Here is an 18472-nt window from a genome sequence, read left to right as displayed (position 1 = left end):
ATGGGTGACTCAGGACTACTGCATTGCCATAGAGGCCATTTCTCTTTCTATGGTGAACCCTGCAATTCTTTGTCTTTCTCCCTTTCCACACTTCTCTGGTTTATCTGCGCTTTTAAACTCTAAGCAACTCCCAAAATTACTACAGAGCTCCTTGATGATCAACAAAATAAAAACCTAATCAGAATGGTGTCCAGGCACAAATCCTGGATCCTAATATCTTCCATTCCATGCTCATCCCTCCCTCCCAACCCTGTTTCACCCTCGTACAACACAGCCTGCCCAAGGCAGACCTGGGTCTTACTGCTAGCTGCTCCTCGCATGCTGATTGTGGCTGCGTTGCAGCAGGATGTTGGCTCATGAAGAAGACGTGGTGACTTACTTTACCTCCTTGAGTTTGAACTCGTGGGCTAGCAGCCAGGTCTGCAGTGCTGTGACACAGCTGAGATCTGCCAGCTCTGGGAAGAGGTTTTTGTTCTTCTCCATCTGCTTCTTGTACAACTTGGTGTGGACAAGGACACCTTGCCCATCCTTGGACCACTGTGGCGGACATGGGGGACAGTGCTGATGAGCGATGCTCCTGTCCTGCCAGTCCTTGCACCTGCTTTCCTAAGGCCCTGGCATGGGTGACCCTGCCACTGTGGCTTGGAGCCTTTGCTGGCCATCAATAATCACACGGATTCAGTTTGACACCCAATATGGCCCCAAGGTCGTAGATGTGAGCCCAGCTGGCTGATGAGTGGAAACAACCTGTGCTGCTGCAGTGACTGGCTGGTGGGTGGGACAACGGGGCTGGGTGGTCCCACAAGTTCCACTGACCCTCCCAGGGCTCCAGTTGCCACCTTGACACTTTCCCCCCCCTTCCCCCATCACCCATGGTGACACTACCAGGCCCCAAACAGCAGCTGAGGACACCCTTTTGAGCATGCCATCAGGGCAGAAAAACCACCCTACAAGGATTTGGCTGGAAATTATTCAGCTGCCATTTCATGCAGCTTAACTAGAATCTTGCACATAACTATTTGTGGTCATTTACTCTCAGTTTGAGAAAGGCTTGGGAGTAACATCATGCCTTTTGTTTCTGGAGAGCAGACCCTGCCCCAGGGACATCCATCCCCTCTGCTAAAAGTTTTGCCTGTTCCTTCCAGGACCCCCTGTTCTGGCACAAGGCTTGCACTGGGGCAAGTGCCATGCTGTGGCACGCAGGAACAAAGCCTGTGCTCATTGCAACTCTCATGTCCAACACGGCATCATCCTCACCTCCAAAGCTTTGATGTCTGGGTTCTCCAGGGCTGCAGACAGCTGAGCAAGGATGTGCCCAGGCTCGTGGCCACGGTGCTGCCTCTCCTCAGGACTCCTCAGCAGGATGGGAGGCTCCATCACTGGCACTGGGGCTGACATGTCAGATGCTCTAGGCCACCAGTGGGGGCTGTGTGCAGACCAGTATCTCTATGAGTGTTTGGTTTGGTGCACAGCACTCAGGCAAGGCCCCGCTTCAGGAACACAGGCGCTGGCTGCTTCTCCCTGCTGAGCTGCTGGGGTGGTGGTTCCTCCCCCCAGTCCCAGGACCAAGCAGCAGCTTTGGGGGGGCTGAGCTCTGCCCAGCACAAGGCCTCACAAGATGCTCCAAAACAGCCGGCCCTAGGAGCTCTCCCGATACACCTGGGGATGCAGGGAGGTGAAAACCTCCCAACACATCAGGTGCTGGAGCTCTCTACCCCAGCCTGAGCCACCAGAAGACCCCAACCGCCCCAGCTCACCTTGTACCTCTTTCAAGCCATCAGCACCCAGCCCCTAGCCAAAGCCTTGGCATTGCCCCCCCTTTCCACCGGGAATGAGAGGGGGCAGTTTGCCAGTTAAAGACACCCAAACACGATTTTACCATTTCCACTGAACAACTGCAACCCTGAGAGGCTGCAGGCACCGATTACCCGCCCTGAACGTTTCACCACTGTTTCCCACACACACCAGTTTCCTTTTCCAGCCATGAAACCTCTGGCAAAGCAGCTCTGTGCTCAGAAGGCGGTGGGGGAAGGACTGGCATAGGCCACTGAAAGCTGTGAAAGCCAGCTGTGAGTTTTTTAAGCCATGGTAATGGGATGAGCCAGGTCACTTGGAGCCTATCCTTCCCATCTCTCCCCTCTGAGTCTCCCTTGGGCTCAGCTTTGGAGATGGGTTTGCGGGCAACAGTTGGGCAGGAGACTCTGGAGGACCATTAACTGCTGCTGGGGACACAGCAGCAGTAGCCCTCCCAGATCTGAGCTCCTGTGTGACAAGGGAGGTGCAGGGACCAGAGAGGGCCCAGGGGATGCTCCCTGGCACCTGGGGGACAGTGGAGCTGGGCTGACAGGTCTGGCTGCAGTGGTGACAGAGGTTCTGGGGTCCTGGGGATGCTGCAGCCCTGGGAGGGGTCAGCAGGAGGTGGGGGGTCTCCATCCGCAGGGACAGCAGGGCAGGGGGACACGGCTGCCAGCTGGCATTGCCGACAGCCCTGCTATGGTGGGGATGAGGGACCCTGGTGGCCCCTTACCCACAGACGCTGCCGCGGTCTCTACGAAAACCAGCACCAAGGCCCGTCCCTCAAACCTGCAGCCTGGAAAATGACGGGATTTCGTCCAATTTTTGCACCCCGGGCCCTGAGGCTGGTGCAGGGAGGTCTGGCAGGATCCTCCCACGAGCCCCGCAGAAAGGGGGGCCGAGGGCACGGAGGGGGCTGACCCTTCCCCGCAGAGCGAACCCGCAGGGCGCTGTCCTGCCCGGGGACGGCACCTTCCAGTGCCGAAAGCTGCTGCTGCAGGACACACGTTTGACTCCTTGGGCAGGCTGCACCAGCTGGCTTTGTTCCTAAAGGGCTGCTGGTGGTCACATGCCCCACTCCTAAGGAACACATCCCGCTTGCAGACACCAGTGTCACAATTAGCTGTACTTGTCCCTCTTTGTTTTCAGGGAGACAAAAGAGGAAGTGGCTCCTGAGTCTGGCAGGTGGGGAGCTCATGGTACCCAAGGTAATCTGGATGGGGAAGAGTATTAAAAGGGGAATATTAATCTCCCCCATTGCAGTCTGCAACAGGAAAGCATAGAAATAGACTAACATCACTGGGTAGGTTCACAGCACACTGACCTTATTTCCTGACCCCTGATTCTGCAGGAGGTATGGTACCAGATGTATGTCCCCCCCGTTTTGGTGCAGCTCTCAGGCACAAAGGCTATCCTGGTGCTACTTTCCATTTCAGGTAAAACTCCTGAGGAAGGAAGCAAACAGCCAAGACCAGCTGTACAGAGATTAGCCCTTTGATTTGCTGCAGATGACTTGCTCTGCTTATCAGAGCTTATCACCGTTGTGGGATTTTTTTTCCCATGCTTGCTGAGGTTGGCTCATAAAGGCATGAAGCTGGACTGGCTTCAGCTCTGTGTGTGGTAGTAGCTTCCTGGCCAGGGACCCAGGCACAGTGAAAATGTGGTCTGTGAAGGAGAGGGAATGCTTCAAAGTCAGATGCAGCAGGTTCAAGGCTATTAAAAACACCTGCCACCGCCTTGTCTGTTCCCATGTTTTGTAGTTTCCTTAACTATGATGCCAAAACCAAGCCACTAAAGGAAGCTGTGGTTCATATGGCCTCTGAAGGATCTCAGTTTACCTGGGGGATAAGTAGCATTTTTATCACTTGGTAAGCTGAGGCAAAGGGCACAAAGAGTTGAATTAATGATTATTAAATTTACAGGGACGCTCTGGGGGAGGTAGGGCCAGAGCCAGCATTGCTTGAGTCCTAGGTCAGGATTAAGCTGTGGTCCTGGTGGGGAAGGGAGCAGCTGTCCTGGGTCAGACTGGATGAGTAAGCAATGCTAAAATCATTGGGTTACTCTGGCAACAATGTCTGTTGTAGCTGTGCAGGGCAGAGAGCAGGGTTGGTGCAGCCCTGTGGCTAGGAGCAGTGTTGCTGCTTCCCTAGCGAGCTCTGCAGCCTGGCGGGGGTTAAGAAGAGAGGGGAGTTGCACACATACAATCTGTTTACCTGGATTTAACCAGACTGTGTTTGCAGATTCTGCCAGCATCTCATGGCCTGGGAATCCTCTAAATAGCTCCTATCTGGTGGCAACAGGTCGGGTGCTGTATCCGTGACGTTTAGGTTTCTAACATGGTAATAGAGAAGATAGTTTTCTGGGTGCAAATTAGACAGCGATTGGGTCACTGCTGAAAAGGGCTGACCCTATGCCCTCTTCCTTCCTCCTCTGCCTTGATAGGCACATGCTCCTGCTGTTTTCCTTGTGCTTTTTCTGAGCCCCCCAGGGAGGTAACAGCCAGGTTACTTTTGGAGAGAAGGTTAAATGGGCAGAAAATCCAGCAAAAGAGATAGCTTGTTTCGTATAGGGGTGGTAAATTGAATCAGCTCAGCACAGGACCATCTGCACTACAGAGCTGTCACAAGAGATGAAGCAGAAGAATGGGAGTGACTGCGGAGAAGGTCTACACATCCCCTTTTGGCAGAAGTGAGCCATGAGGTTCTCTCTTGTGTCCCCCAAATACACCCGTGGTTGGCTGGAGCAGAGCAGCAGCCTGGGAAGTCTGTGCTGATCATTGGTAACTGTGACTTGGCTGCTGCTTCTCAGGGCTGGGAGACGAGCTGGGGGCTTGTGTCCCGCGTAGGTGAGTTTGATTGTAGGTACCTAGATAGGCAAGATGCTTACTATTGTAATAAGGTTGTCTGATCTTGCAAGATCCCAATCCAGAGGTGATGTGACTTGCAAATCAGCGAGTGGGTGTCATTTGAAAATTCCCTGCAGCAGGGCAGGGTGCTGTTGGGATGTGAAATGTGACTTGTGTGAAGGTGTACAATGAGCCTTCCATCCCCCGCTTCCCATCAGTTTGCCTTTCCTTCTTCAATCCCCTGCACTAATTGTCTGTTCTGTTAAAGATCTTGATTTCAGCCTGTCATTTTGCGTGTAAATTATTGGGTTTGAAGGCAAGTTCACATCAAGATCAGATGTGAATTTTGAGGCCAGTAGGTGTTCTGAAGTGATCTCATGGTGAACATGCTTTTTTTTTTTTTTTTTTCCCTAGAATAAGAGAGCCGGTTCTGGCTTACTTGGATCCATTATCAAGGAGATTAAATAGTACCAAGACAGTGTCCTTTTATCCCAGGCTAGAGTCTGTGTCTGCTTTTCAAAACCAGCTTTTTCAGAGTAGCTAGGTACAGACTGTGCATGCATGCTGGTGTGCAGTAGTCAGCATTGCTTACATTGCCTCTGCAGTTGTGTCTGGGAGATGAATAACAGCTTTTTGCTAATGGGTCTCATGTCAACAGGGGTGATTTAGCAAAGAAGACTGCAGTGCATTAGTTGCTATGAGTCAGACTCACTCAGTCTTGTGCTGATCGTTTATCCGTTTATAAATTAAACTGCAGATGCTGTGACCCATCAGTGCTGGCATGCTGAGGATCCTGAAAGGGGTTCTTCCCGTAGAGCTGTCTCAGAAATCTTTAAATTACTGCCCCGGGAGTCAGGGCATGCAGGTTGTAGCCCCAGCTCTTACAGCAGTGACTCCAGCCGAGCTGCCCTGGCGCCTGTCAAAATCATGGCATGACTCTGATGATGTACCCAGGCTCTTGTGGCATCTGCCAAAAGCTCACCCAGAGTCTGTGCCTGTGGGTGCAGCATCTTCGTTTCTGAGCAGGGAGCAAGCCCCTCAAGTTTCTTGTAGGCAATAAAATGCTGTCCATGAGATTTTGGTGAGCATTGCAGGAAAATAGGGGCTGACTGCTCCTGGGCTGGAAGGATCTGTGCTCTGCCTGTGCTGGGGAGGAGAGAGGCAGCAGGGACTGGTGTTGGCCAGTACAGAGATTTGCAGATCTGTGCTGGCCCCTGTTGATCTGCATTGAAAAGTTATTTAGAAATGAAAAAGACGTTTTTCTAAACAGGTAACTCTCCATTCTTCGCAAGAGCTGAAAGACAGCTGGGCTGTTTTTGTCTCAGGACTCTTCCCCAAAAATGAAGCGTCTGCCCCTTCGCTGTCCTGCAGGGAAGTGTTTTTTCTCAGGTCCTTTCAAGGTTTAGTCCCAGCCTGCTCAAGGGTGGTGACAGCGCTGGTGTGTCTCTCACAGAGGGTACAACAAAGGGGTTTATCTGTGTGGGGCAGGAGCCTCAGCTTGCTTTGGGTAGCTTGTGTTTGAACCACAGGAGCAATATATTTAGAAAGAGCCCCAGGTGCAAGATAATTCAAATATAAGGCTAAAATGTGTCAGCTGATGTCCCGCTGGGTGTGCTTCCTGTTCACTGAAGGCATACAGGGTGCTTATAGCTGCTCAGCTCCTGCTTTCATGTCTGTATTAAATGTTCCTGTGGGGGAGAGAAAGCCAGGGAGGATTTTCTGTACTGAAGATACCGATATTACAGCAACTGCAGACATTTCAGGTTCAATGCTGGTAAAACCGTTGATTAGCCCCTCAGCAGGGACAGTGCTCCTGGATCCCTTGCCTCACCAGCACGGACTACAACTTCAGGTGGTTTCTTACTTGCAGGTCATCTCTGTAGCTGGGTGTGAGCTCTCTAATGAAAGTCAGAAGTTCACCTATATATATATTAAATGTAGATTCTCAGTGGCTCAGTGAGCCCTGTTCATTTCTGTTCTCAGTGGCAGCTGGTTTCCGTGGCAGAGGCAGAGCAACGGCAGGATGTGTGAAGGGCCATCCAGGATTTCTGGACCCATCCCTCCAGACCCTACGCTCTTTCCAAACTATTATAAACGCCCCTTCTCAGGTGAGTCCCTGATGCTTGTTCCAGATGTGCAGTTTTGTACTTTGGCACGATTCAGCTTGCCTGTGTGATGATGTCCTTATTCTTTGGTGTCCTCAACAGTTTCCACTCACACTGGTGCAGGTGTTTCTGCTGCCTCACAGATGGTGATCCTAAAGGTGGGCTGTACTGGTTGAAAGATGGGAAAGCATAAGGTAGAGGTGGAGGGGGGGTCTTCAGTGTTGGTTGTAGGCTGTGGGTGAAGAAAACCACGAAGTAAAATTTTTTTCCCTGATAATCCCCTTCTCTTTCTTTCTCTGTAGCTCGAGGGAGGCTGGAAGGGAATGATCAGAAGCAGGATTTTACCTCTGACCCCCTGGACCCGGTTCCCAACCCATACCCTGCTTTGGGCAGTGCCCGCCAGGCCCAGCCAGTCCCTCGCATTCGTCCCAGTGGAAGGGACTTCCTGGAGAAGGGACAGAAGGGTACGCTCAGTCTCTTACTGCAGCTTGAAGGGATCTGCCTTGATGGGGGATTGCCAGTCAAGAGTAAGTACAGCTGAGGCACAGCTGGCCTGAGTTCTGTTTGGGGCCAGGGTGAAGCATCAGGGATTTGAGTGGGTTCCTGGGCTCTGCTGCCTGAAGAGAACTTGAGCTTCCTGGGGCTGAACGCTCTGTCTCCTGTGTTTGGCCTGGCAGTGGCATCCCCTGGCTGTTGCCTGTGCTGGAGCTGGTTGCTGCTGCAGCCTCCCTGACTCCACTCCAGCCCAGGTCTGCAGTGGGAGGAGGCACTGTGAAAAAGATGCTGTTTAATTTGGACTTGAGGAACCAGTTATGGATGAGAGACTGTTGAGAGATGTTGGAAATAAATCGAGCCCTCCTTGCTTGCTGCCTCTAAATATAACCAGTATCTTTATAGTCAAACCTAAAGATGGATCAGGTGCAATGTTAATGTACAGAGGATGTTTAGCCTGGGGAATTACTTGTTAGTGAAGCCAGGCAGGATTTGGAAAGACTGTCTGCATATGTGGATACTGAGAATATCTTTGTGAAAGATGTTCCCTTCTCCAGGGAGGTCACCCAGAGTACATTCAGAAGTCCAGGAAGGAGACAAAACTGAGCACTGGGTGTCATTTGATTTACTTCATGTGCTGGCATTGCCTCTAGCCCTGTCTGGTGCCAGCATGGGGGGTGCCACAACTGCTGTGCCAAAGCAGGAGGGGAATGGAAGGGGGTCTGGTTGTGTCAGCTGAGATCTTCCCTGTCTTGGGGAGCCCAAGGAAGGATCAGTTTCAATTTGAAAACAAAAAATACAATCCATAGTCTTGATTATCTCCCCCTGAATGTGGCACAATGGCTGACCCTGAAAACAGGAACAGCACAGGTTTAAGGCTCTGCAGCTGCCATTAACCAGCCCCCTCTTTGCTTTAGAAACACCGTGGGATGCTGAACTGGGACCTGACCTTGCTCTCGAGGGGATGCTGGCATGGCTTGTCTGGCATTGTCCAGAATGGGGCAAGGGAGCCATCCTCTCAGAACAAGGGAGTCTCTGAACACAGTAATGTGCACACACCTGTACTGATGCTCAGCTGGGCACTGTAGGATCCTCTGGCAGAAGAGGGTCAGTCCAGGAGTGTGCATCTAATATGGGAAAAAATGCACGGGTTATCTAGTCTGCAGGAGAGGGGAGAGTTTGCTGGTTCTATGGTTGGTTGGACCAGCTTTGGAGACAGAGCTGTGGGCTCTGGTGCCAGCGCTCCAGGAACCTGCATCTCTTGACAGTGCATGAGGGGTGCAGGCTGTGTCTCCCCTTGCTGTGCAGGGAGAGAGTCCAAGGACCATGAGAAGGAAAATGTGAGGCGAATAAAGGAGATTCAGAAGAAGTGCAAAGAGAAGGAGAGAGCCCAAGAGCACAGTCAGCCCAAGCCTGTGAAAGCTCTGTGGAAATCCCAGAAATATGAAAATGTGGAGTCAAAGGTGAAGGCCAAACTGCAGGTCAGTACCAATTGAGCTCTCAGACTCTCCTGGCCTGGGATGTGGGTCAGCCATGAGGTTCTGTGGGATGGTGGAGATGGGGGAGTCCCAGAACCTATGGGTCTGAGGGCAACTTGGTGCTGAAGCACGGTGGGCAGATGTGACAGTGGGGCTGTGTGCTGAGCGTTTGCCTTGGGTCTGGAGTGCAGTTGCTGTACTAATCCCCATCATGTCTGACCAAGTAGAGTCCCCATGCAGGGGAAGCTGAGGAGAGGAGAATCTTATCACACCATCTGCCTGTGGAGTCCTGTTTGGCCCTTTGGTTGTTAGGGACCTAAATGTGATTCCTGGGGGGTACAGAGCAGCCCCCACAGCCATATTCCCCATATAGAGGTGCATCCAGCTGGCTTTTGAACTTCCCAGAGTGTGGTGCAACACTTGGCTGGGGTTTGTGCCAGAAGGCTGTGGAATTCTGCCCCGTGGATCATGGTCTTCAGGTTGCATCAAACCTCAGGCCAGCTCTTCCCACTGTGTGGACCCTCTGTGGGCTGTATGTCTCTTCTCCGAGCAATTCTACTGGTGAATAACTGCTGTGCAGTGGGGGAACACAGACATCTCCAGGCAGTCAGGGTGGAGCCCTTGTAGTTCCAGCACCGCCTGCAAGGGCGTACGTACCTCCTGTCCTCCGTACACGTGCTTGTGGGAGAGGGGATGTGGGGCCATGCGTTGTATCCTCAAGCTTTTCCAACTGCTCAAATGTCCAATGCTGAAATGTTCTGAGCAGCTGTCTGGCTTTGTGAACATTTTGTATTTCTTTTGACTTCTTTCTTTTTCTTTGGACAATTTTTTCTCCCCTGGGGTTTTCCTGGTGTTTAAATAGTGCCTCTGTCAGAGAGCTTTGTAAAATGGACCAAAGTGGCTGCCTTGGTAGAAGTGTATCTGTTTGTACAGAAAGTAAAGTTAAGGCCTACAGGGAGAGGAAAGGAGAGCTCCATCACTGTCTTTGGGTGGATCTGGTGTCATCGGTCTAGATCAGGGAGACCTGTCATCCAGGTGACTGCTGTGCTCTGTTAGCCTCTTCCTTCACCCAGGAGTAGGCACTGCAGCTCCTGTGGATGGGGTGGGTTCCTGCACAGCAGCAAGCGGGGGGGGGGGGGTTTGTTGTGCCCACCCTTCTCATAGTGACCTCCTGGAGGAGAGGCCTTGGGATTCCCTCCTAGCTCAGCAGCAAGAAGCTCCTTGAAGAGGGGGAAGCGCAGGGCTGCGCCCTTGGCTGGTAAGCTGTTGGCTCTCTGGAGTGGCCTTGCACTGTTGGATCCTGCATCCCCATCAGCTTCAGGATTATCAACTGCCAGGAGAGGACTTTGCCCTTCTGCGAGTCCCTGGTAGCCTTCGTGGTCTCTGTCTCTGTTCTGTCTTTGCAGCCAAGCAGGCTGCGTGGACAGAGCAGTGCAGGGAGCTGCTGCTTGTGCAGATGGTGGTGCGAGCTGGGTGACACCATGAGCACCACCATGACACGAACCTTCCCTTGGTGCTCCCTCGCTGACTTGGAGCTTTCAAGTTCCTCCTCATCTCTGCATCGCTTCCCTCTGGTCTGTGGCCCTCAGACCATCTTTGACTCTAAAATTGCATGTATTGATAACAACTGCAAAAATTGGAAAGATTATTTCCAAGCTAGTGGTTACAAATGCTGTGTCCCTTCTTCCTGCTGTGCCATCAACCTCGCTGATGTCCATGACCCTTCCACACCCAGGAGCACACCCATGTGTGCTTTAGGAATACAAGCCTATGCTCTTTGACAAATCCTCTGGGCTAGAGCAAGATAGAGATCATTTCTTCTTTTGTTTTGGGGGAAGGGGGTGGTCTCTGTGCAGGCAGTTTCTGCGTGGTGCATTACCTGTGCTCTGTGGGTTCCTCCAGAGGGAGGTGGCAGGAGGCCCTGGTGCTGACTCACATTGCTTTAACTGTTGCTGTGGCTCTCCTAGAACTGAGGTGTTCCCTTTGAAAGATCTCCATCTTCTGTGGAGCTGCTGATGCTGCTCAGAGTTGTAAGTTGATTCTGTTTGGTCCTGATGTCTAACACAGAGTGTCTTTTCTCTCATCCATCCCTGAGCGCTGTTAATTGTAGCAGCTTCCTTGAGAAGGGCCCTGTCAATCTCAGTGTCCCCATGGAGGGAGGCAGGGTGTGCTCTGCTTTGCTAGCACGCTCACAAGATCACAGACTTCGAACTAGCCTTGCTAGGTAAAGGCACTTCTCATTAACTTACCAGAGAGATCTGTGTCTCCTGGCTCCTGTTGAAACAAGGCTGATCATCTTTGGAGCGTGATGGGTCTGGGCAGTGCTGAGGTCATCACGTACCCTGGTCCTTATGCCAACACCACTGATGTGACTGTCCTGACCCACCTTCAGGTCTGCCAATCCAAATGGACCAGGCCACAAGGGATCTGCCTCAAGAGGACCACAGTTCAGCTGAGAGAGCAGCTGAGACCATGGGTACCTGGAAAGATCTGGAGGCTGCCCTGTACAGTTCCTGTCACTTCCAAGAGCAGAGCAGTGCCCTAGTTGCATTTATCATAAGATCACCCACTCGCCAGTGTCAATTTTCAGTTTTCAGGGTTTGTTTGCAACAAGACTGTCTGAGATAATCCCCAGACTGACTGTTAGACATGAAGTAGCCTTGTGTCAGTGCTAATATGGCCTTTGAAGATGCCTCTCAGATGCAATTCTACCCTCCCAAAACTACCAGATTCCTTCCTTCTCCACTTTTCTTTCTGTCTAGAGTAGCATAACCACAAATGGGGGTGTTGAGCAGTGCAGCGCTTGAGAACAGCATTTCAGCAGTCAGCTTCATGTCTACCTGTGCCATTTCATTAAAGCATGATGTAGCAGGGCTGCGCAGCATGCTCTGGATTTATTGAGGTGGGATGGCTGCTTCTGGGAGTTCAAGTTCTCCAGTGCTGCCAACAGGAGAGACTGGCATGTGTGTCTTGGCTTTCAGCATGCTCACTCTGTGCTGTCATTTGTCCTTTTCACGGGGAGATTTTTGCTTTTTAAGGAGTCATGATCACTGTCAGTATGGCCTGTCCATCCATTTAGATTGTCCCTAGCTCTGGTAGGTGTCTCTTTTGGGTTATCTTGTGTTGCTCTCCTCTCATGCCTACCAGATAAGTCAGTAAAGAGGGACTCTCCAGTCAATGCTACACGTGCATTTGATCCAAATGTGTGTTTCTGCAGACTTTGTCCCTTTTATTTTTTTTGCGTTTCTTTACAGAGCCAGTTGCCAGGTCTGTATTTGTTGCTGTGGGCAGTCTGTTTGCCTTTGCTGGCTGTGTACAGATCGCCTTCTCCCAAGAACTTCTGCCAAGTTATGGCAAAAAAAGCATGCTGTCACTGGCCTGCTGGAGACTTGTGGCTGAGCTTGTGGTTGACCACCCAAAGTTTGCTGGGTGGGTTTGTCTTTGCTCCAGCCTCCATCGGCTAGTAGATGTTTTTTTTGCCTTTCCCAGGAGAGCTCCCCACCTCCAAATCCAGAGGCTCTGAAATTTCTGAGGGCCTATTCTCGCTGTGGCCCTGGGATCAAGCCGTGCAGACTGCTCTCCCCAAGGCCTACCAGAATGAAAGCAGGAGCAGACACAGAGTCTCCAGAGCCACTGGATGCTGAAACCAAGGTGAGTCGCACACTAACTGCTTCCATCCCAGGGGTTTCTGACACTTCTCTGCTGCTGTTCTTCTAAAGCATTGGGTCAGATGTGCTGCATCAACAGGGAGATCTGTAAATACTGTTCCTGGCTGAAGGGAAGGAGCAGGGTCCTTGGTCACTGGGGTGATAAGACAGGTGTTCAGGTTTGCTGATACTACCCTCTTGCTTCATCCTTGCTCATAGTTAAACAGATCATGAAGTTCCCTTTGCAAATCCCACCTCCTTGCTGTAGAAGTGCCAGTGATCTCAAATCTGCTTCTCCCAGGGCTTTTCAGGATGTCTGGGGAATTTGGAGTCTGCTCCCACCTTAATCAAAGGAACTGTACCTTCTGGACGTTAGATAAAAATTTGGGAAGTGGGTGTGCTTTTTAGTATGGAGAGTTAAATCAGTATTAACAGTTAAACCTTTCAGGTAGTCTGTCTGGGAGGTTCTAAACTGCTCTGTGACTCATGTCTTCTTCCCTTGGCAAGTGTGGGGTTGTCAGTTTGCTGTTCCCAAATGCCATGGAGTGACTTAATTTAAACAGGGCATAAACTCCTAAGGATGAAAAACAAGACAACCTTAAACTCAGATCCAGTGACCTTCTCCCCTGTCTTGACCACAAGAGGAGCTGTGACGGAGGGTGCTGTCTCTGGGGAAATGCCCTCAAGGACTAGCTAAGCTCCTGCTCTGCCAGGGGCTCTGTTGCATTTACTGGTCTGGTGGGGGCCCAACCAGTTTTTCCCCCAACCTGCTCTGATAGGCAGTAGGAGCCACGTGGACTATGTCAAGCCTGGTTCTTCCTGTCCCTCTGGCTTTGAGATCATGGGGACCCCAAGAAGATGGGGTTTAGGTTTTGCCTGACTTTTGGTGCCAGGCAAACCATGGCACCCCAGGGGTTTCTGGCACTGTTTTTTTTTTTTTCCTCAAAACGTGGCTATTAGCTCCTGCCCGTCTCTGACTCCTGAGATGGGATGGGCCTGTCCTGTTGTAGTACACCTGCCATTCTGTATCTTGCGTAGGTGCCTCTTTGCTTTGTCCCTTATGGGGATTAGGGCAGCTGCCTGTGTGCGTGCACCGAGCCAGCCCCTGCTGCCTCCCTCCCTCTTCTTCCAGATCCACGTGGAGGGCAAGAGCATTGACTTCATTACGCACAACGCCCGCAACGCCAAGCGGGCCCCGCTGTGGCGCTCCCAGTCCCTGCAGGCGCTGGCAGAGCTGCTGGAACAGAAGCACCGGGAGCAGGAGGAGTACAACGCCAAGCAAAAGGGTCACATCCCCCAGTAGTACGTATGCCCCTCTCTGGCCCATGGGACTTGCTGTAACAAGCCCACTTCCCTCCACCACATCCCCCAGCTTCTGCCTATAAAGGCAGGGGACCAGAGACAGAGGTGCTCCTGCCATAGATAAATAGCACAATTTACTGTGACCTGGGGAATAAATGCAATCCCTCTTGGTTTCTTAACGAGCATCTTCATGGAGAGTGTGAGTGGGCACAGAAAGAATTTTGTCTGCTCCTCCCTTGCTGTTGTACTGACGTGGGGATGCTCTGTGTGCTCTGAGAAATGTGCTCCTGCCCCTTCGTAAGCCTTGTTACAGGTGACAAAGCTTCAGTATTAAAAGGTCTGGTTTTGGGGAGGCAGATAGCTTGCTCTGCCTCGCAAGTGTTCATCCTGCCTGGGACCCAGAGTGTGAGGAACATCCAAGTAGTGACTTGTTTTTTGGGGTTTCTGAGTGGGGTACAGTTCCTGGGTGACCCTGTCCTCATACTGACTGCGGTGTCAGTCGTTTGGCGCTCTGCTCTGCCTGCTGTTCTCTGCCAGCATCCCTGGATGTGAGCTGCTTTGTCCAACTTCATTCTGTCACTGGCCTGCAGGTGGCTTTGAGAGGACGCAGTAGTCTGGGCCAGAAGCAAGGAGCAGAAGCTCTGATCTCCTGGGAGCTCGTGTCAGCATCAGTGTGTCTCTTCCAGCAGCCCTTTGGTGCATGTGGAGCGTGTCTGCTAGTCCATGAGTGCAGGCTAAACCCAGGTGTATCCCTCTGTGGCAGGGGCATGTGCAGGCAAGGCAGGTCTGTGTGGTCCTCAGGCAGCGACATGGAGACTTGGGGGTTTGAAGAGCTCGATTCCTGGCCTCTGCCTGCATCCCCAGGTGACCTCTCCTGCCATGTGCTGACACATGCCTCGGTTTGCCTTGCCAGCCTGCTGGAGAGGAAGGAGCTGTGGCGCAGGCAAACGGAGGAGCAGCTGCGAAACCTGCCAGATCCTGACACACCACCTGGTCACACCATGATGCCTGAGGGCCAGCGGCTGGAGACCCTCAGCAATCTGAAGCAGAGTAAGAGGAAAAGAAATGGGGATTCCAGCTCAGAAAAACAGGCAATCCTAGCCAGGACTAGGGAGAAGAGAGTTCTGGGGCACAGATTCCTGCCACTTGGAGTGTTGCCTGGAATAAGGCACATAGCTGGGATTGTGCACCACTTGAGCTGTGTGCATTGGAAAGAGCAATCTCCAGGTTGGTGGGACCTGCAGGTTACAGGCCTGGCTCTTTGGAGCAGGCTTGTCCGGTGGACGTGATGTTAGGGTTACTATTGCTCTTAAAATGATAGAAAGATTTTGTTTGGAAGGGACTTTTAGAGGTCTCTAGTCCAACCCTTGGTTCTTCAAAGCTGGAGCAGGTCATTCAGGTCCTCATCCAGCTGAGCTTTGAATAGAAGCATGGGATTCTAAGTCCTTGTTCTAGTGCAGCCACCATTTTCATGACTGAGGATGAGGTCATAGCATTAGGAAAAGGATGGATTTCTTTGCTCTTCCACTTAACACAACTTTTTTTTTTTTTTTTTTTTTTTTACAGGCCAGGAGCAGCTAATAAAGGACCTGGTGATGCTGCCAATGCGTGCAGACACCCTCAGCATGCAGAAGAGGCGGGTAGAGCTGGAGAGGAAGCTCTTCCAGATAGAAGAGGCCATCAAAATTTTCTCAAGGCCCAAGGTCTTCATCAAGATGGACTCCTGAGCTGCTGGGACTTAGTGTGCTCTGCATGAGCATCCTTCCTCCTTCCTTGCCGGGAAGGGATGATCATCGCTTTGGGAGGGAAGGAGAGGAAGGCAAGTTCGGGACCCTGGGCCCATGCAGGTGCTGATGCAGTGGCCAGCGTGCAGCTGGCATCTCTTGCTCACCCTCCACTGCTGTGTCTTGTCCACGGAAAAGGGAGAGAGGTGCCCTAATACACTGTCCGCTCTGTGGTCAGGAGAACAGTTGTCTGTGTGCTGCTTGACTTCTCAGAAATCAGCACTCTGCTCTGGGTCCATGGCATCACCTCTTACTTTCCCATTTTTTCCCACTTCTGGAAACTGGTAGGAGTTCTCCCATGCTGCTGCCTGTGATGTTCCTTGTCCCCCTTTTTCTCCTGAGCTGGGCCATGGTCACGGCTCATTCTGGGCACCTGCAGACTTGTCTGCACAAAAACCTTGTGCTGTATGTTGGCTATGCATGCCCTGGCTCTGAGCACTGACCCATCCTGCTCACATACCCTCTGACCTACTGGCTGGGCTCAGCAGCTTGAGGACAACCTGGGGACAATGAAGAAGCGCAGAGCTTCAGTCCTTCATGTCCAAGGAAGAGCTGGGCTGGCTGCAGGGCCGTCTGGCATGATCTCTGTGGAGAAGCCTTTGCTCCAGTAAAGCACCGATTCCCTCTTTCAGTGTGCTCTGCAGGGCCCAAGGGGCACTGGTGGGCAGCAGAAACCAGCAGCATTGGTGTGGCACAGGCAAGGGAGAGCTGTGGGTCCTGGACCCCCTTTCTGCAGCAGCCCAGGAGGTGTTGGGATGCTGGGGTGTCGTGGTGGGCTCAGAATGGAGAAGGGGTGGAGTCCTGGCAGACCCTGGGCCACAGGCTGGCAGGTGCCATTGTAGAGGTGCACCCACTGCCTCCTTACTTTCAGGTGCCCCACAAGGACTTGTGCAGGCCTTTGTGAGGATCCTGCTGCCTGAAGCATAGAAAGATTTAAGCTGAAAGGGATGGGTGGAGGGCCTGGTCCCTCCTGCTCAGCGCAGGGCACCGGCTCCACAACCTGGGGAGTCAGGAGGATCCAGCTGAGTTTGGAGAATCTCTGAGGCTGGGTTTTCCTCAATCACCTTGCCAGGGCTTTGTCCGTGGGCTGTGCCACACACAGGGGAAACACTTCTTCCCCTGAAGTCCCACCAAAATTTCCCTTGTTGCAGCTTTCACTGCTCGGGGTGTGGAGGCCAAGCACAGCTGCCCTGAACAGGTTGGTTACTCCATCCTGGGCAGGATTTTGGAGCGGTAGGGGGGGATGTTGCAGAGCAGTCCAGCCCTGGGATGTTGGGGTGCCAATGCTGCTGCCAAGGACTGGGGAATAATTTAGCACCTGAGGGCTGGAGGAGGTGAGATGCCAACAGGGAAAATCACCCCACGCTTCCCTTGGGCCACCCTTGGGGCAAACGCCGCAGCCAGGCTGGGCCAGCTGGATGAGAGCTGTGCTGGGGGCCGCGGACGCCAGCCCCGTGCACCTCCCTGCCCTTAACAATCTGGACTAACCAGCCCTGCTGTCTGCTTCGCTCCTGTGTGTCTGGGCCCCGACTGTGTGCCGGGACTGTTGCCCCACGCAGGAGCCCTGGGGCTGCCAGGCTCGGCCCTTGCTGCTGCCCCCAGCGGCGCTGGGGCTCTGGACGGACTGAACAGTTGGTGCCATCCCTGAACATCCTGAGGGCTGTGGGTCCTCCTCACCCAGTCCCACCACACCCTTGGCAGTGGTGGCTGTGAGAGGACCCTGTGTTTGTAGGGCCCTTGGCAAACAGGCTGGCAGAGCCAGTGCAGTCAGTGCTAAACCAACCCCAGCGCTCCTGCAGAGCTGCCTGTGAGGTTTTGGCTAGGCCAGCACAGCTGCCTGTGGTTTGGTTCTCAGGGGTCAGCAAATCCCCCCTCCCTGCAGAGCTGCCCGGCTCTGCCACTGGCCAGGCTGCCTGAGCCCAGCCCAGGGTGCCCTGCGTGGCCCTGTGGGAGCTGGGACTGGGCAACCGGCACCATCTGTCCTTGCTGTCCATGGGGTTTAACCTGAAAGCCCTGGGTGGGCCCTTGTGCCACACTGGGGCTGGCACCCTTGCTCCCCTTGAGAGTCCATGGGCAGCTTGGACAAACAGGCTGGAACAGCCCTGCCCTTGGGTGGTGCCACCTGCCCAACCTTGTGCCCGGGGTTCCTTGGCCAGCAAAGGGTTGGGGCAGGGGTGCTGGCACTGAAGGTTGATGCTGCAGGAGGTGGGGTGAGAGGGGGCGAAGAACCCTTGATCTGGCCAGGCCTGTTCCCAGGCAGGACAGGAAGACAGGAGAGGTCACTGCTGTGGGTCACAGAATCATCTCAGTTGGAAAAGCCCTTGAAGCTCCTCCATTCCAACCACGAACCTCACCGTGACCGTTCCCAACTCCACCAGATCCCTCAGTGCTGGGTCAGCCCGACTCTTCAACCCCTCCAAGGATGGGGACTCCCCCCCTGCCCTGGGCCCAGTGGGGCCCAGCAGCACCTTCCTGCTGGGGTGTAGCTCTGTCCCTCCCTGTGGGCAGGCAGGTGCTGGTGCAGAGCTGGGCCAGGCCAGCAGCAGAGCAAAGGCCAAAGCCACCATCAGTCCAGCACCTCAGTGCTGGGAAAGAGACCGAGGGTGCTGGGAGCCCCAGATGAGCTGGGGAAGTGGGTACAGCTACCCCAGCTTGGGGCTGGAGGAGGAGGATGGAGCTGCACCACCCCAGTGGCGTTTACTGGGGCTGAGTGACAGCCAAGATGCTGCTGCCAGCGTGGTGCCACCCACAGTGTCACAGGGGTGTCCCCTGGGCAGAGAGGGCACTGCAGTGGGGACAAGGGGGGAACCAGGGGGGAGGCCAGGCAAGGCTCATTGCATTGGGCCACCGTGCCAGGCTCGCTGTGCAGGGGGAGGGACGTGCCACAGTGTCCCTCAGACCCCTGTTCCTCCCCACAGCGGGTCTCCCCGGGGTGCCCAGTGCAGCCACAGCGTGCGCCTGGCCAGGGGTGCCTTGTGCATGCAGGGCCGGGGTTCCCCTGTACTGCCCCCCCCCCCCCCCCCCC

At 53.4% G+C, this 18472-nt stretch overlaps 1 protein-coding gene across 2 annotated transcripts; it reads left to right on the top strand.

Moving 5' to 3' along the window:
* The first annotated feature begins 2996 nt into the window (after positions 1-2996).
* On the top strand, positions 2997-16410 carry ENKD1 (enkurin domain containing 1). 2 transcript variants are annotated; one of them, XM_026856781.1, is made up of 8 exons: positions 2997-3097; positions 6623-6747; positions 7047-7271; positions 8545-8717; positions 12204-12365; positions 13494-13663; positions 14577-14713; positions 15230-16410. In XM_026856781.1, the coding sequence occupies exons 2-8, from the start codon at positions 6663-6665 to the stop codon at positions 15388-15390; spliced, it is 1113 nt and encodes a 370-aa protein (XP_026712582.1). In that variant the 5' UTR covers positions 2997-3097; positions 6623-6662; the 3' UTR covers positions 15391-16410. The 2 variants fall into 2 exon arrangements, with proteins under 2 accessions (XP_026712582.1, XP_026712584.1); XM_026856783.1 differs by lacking the exon at positions 2997-3097 and adding an exon at positions 6080-6146.
* The last annotated feature ends 2062 nt before the right edge of the window (positions 16411-18472 follow it).

Source organism: Athene cunicularia (genome assembly GCF_003259725.1).
Source record: "Athene cunicularia isolate RWA chromosome 11 unlocalized genomic scaffold, athCun1 chr11_part1, whole genome shotgun sequence".
NCBI lineage: Eukaryota > Metazoa > Chordata > Aves > Strigiformes > Strigidae > Athene > Athene cunicularia.
Note: the sequence above shows the minus strand (reverse complement) of the source record. Positions and strands in the feature narration are given on the sequence as shown.

Coding starts and splice junctions, on each gene's coding strand:
- ENKD1 (XM_026856781.1), top strand. CDS start 6,663: ATGTGTGAAGGGCCATCCAGGATTTCTGGACCCATCCCTCCAGACCCT. Junction 6,748..7,046: donor TTATAAACGCCCCTTCTCAG/GTGAGTCCCTGA, acceptor CTTTCTCTGTAG/CTCGAGGGAGGCTGGAAGGG. Junction 7,272..8,544: donor TGGGGGATTGCCAGTCAAGA/GTAAGTACAGCT, acceptor CTTGCTGTGCAG/GGAGAGAGTCCAAGGACCAT.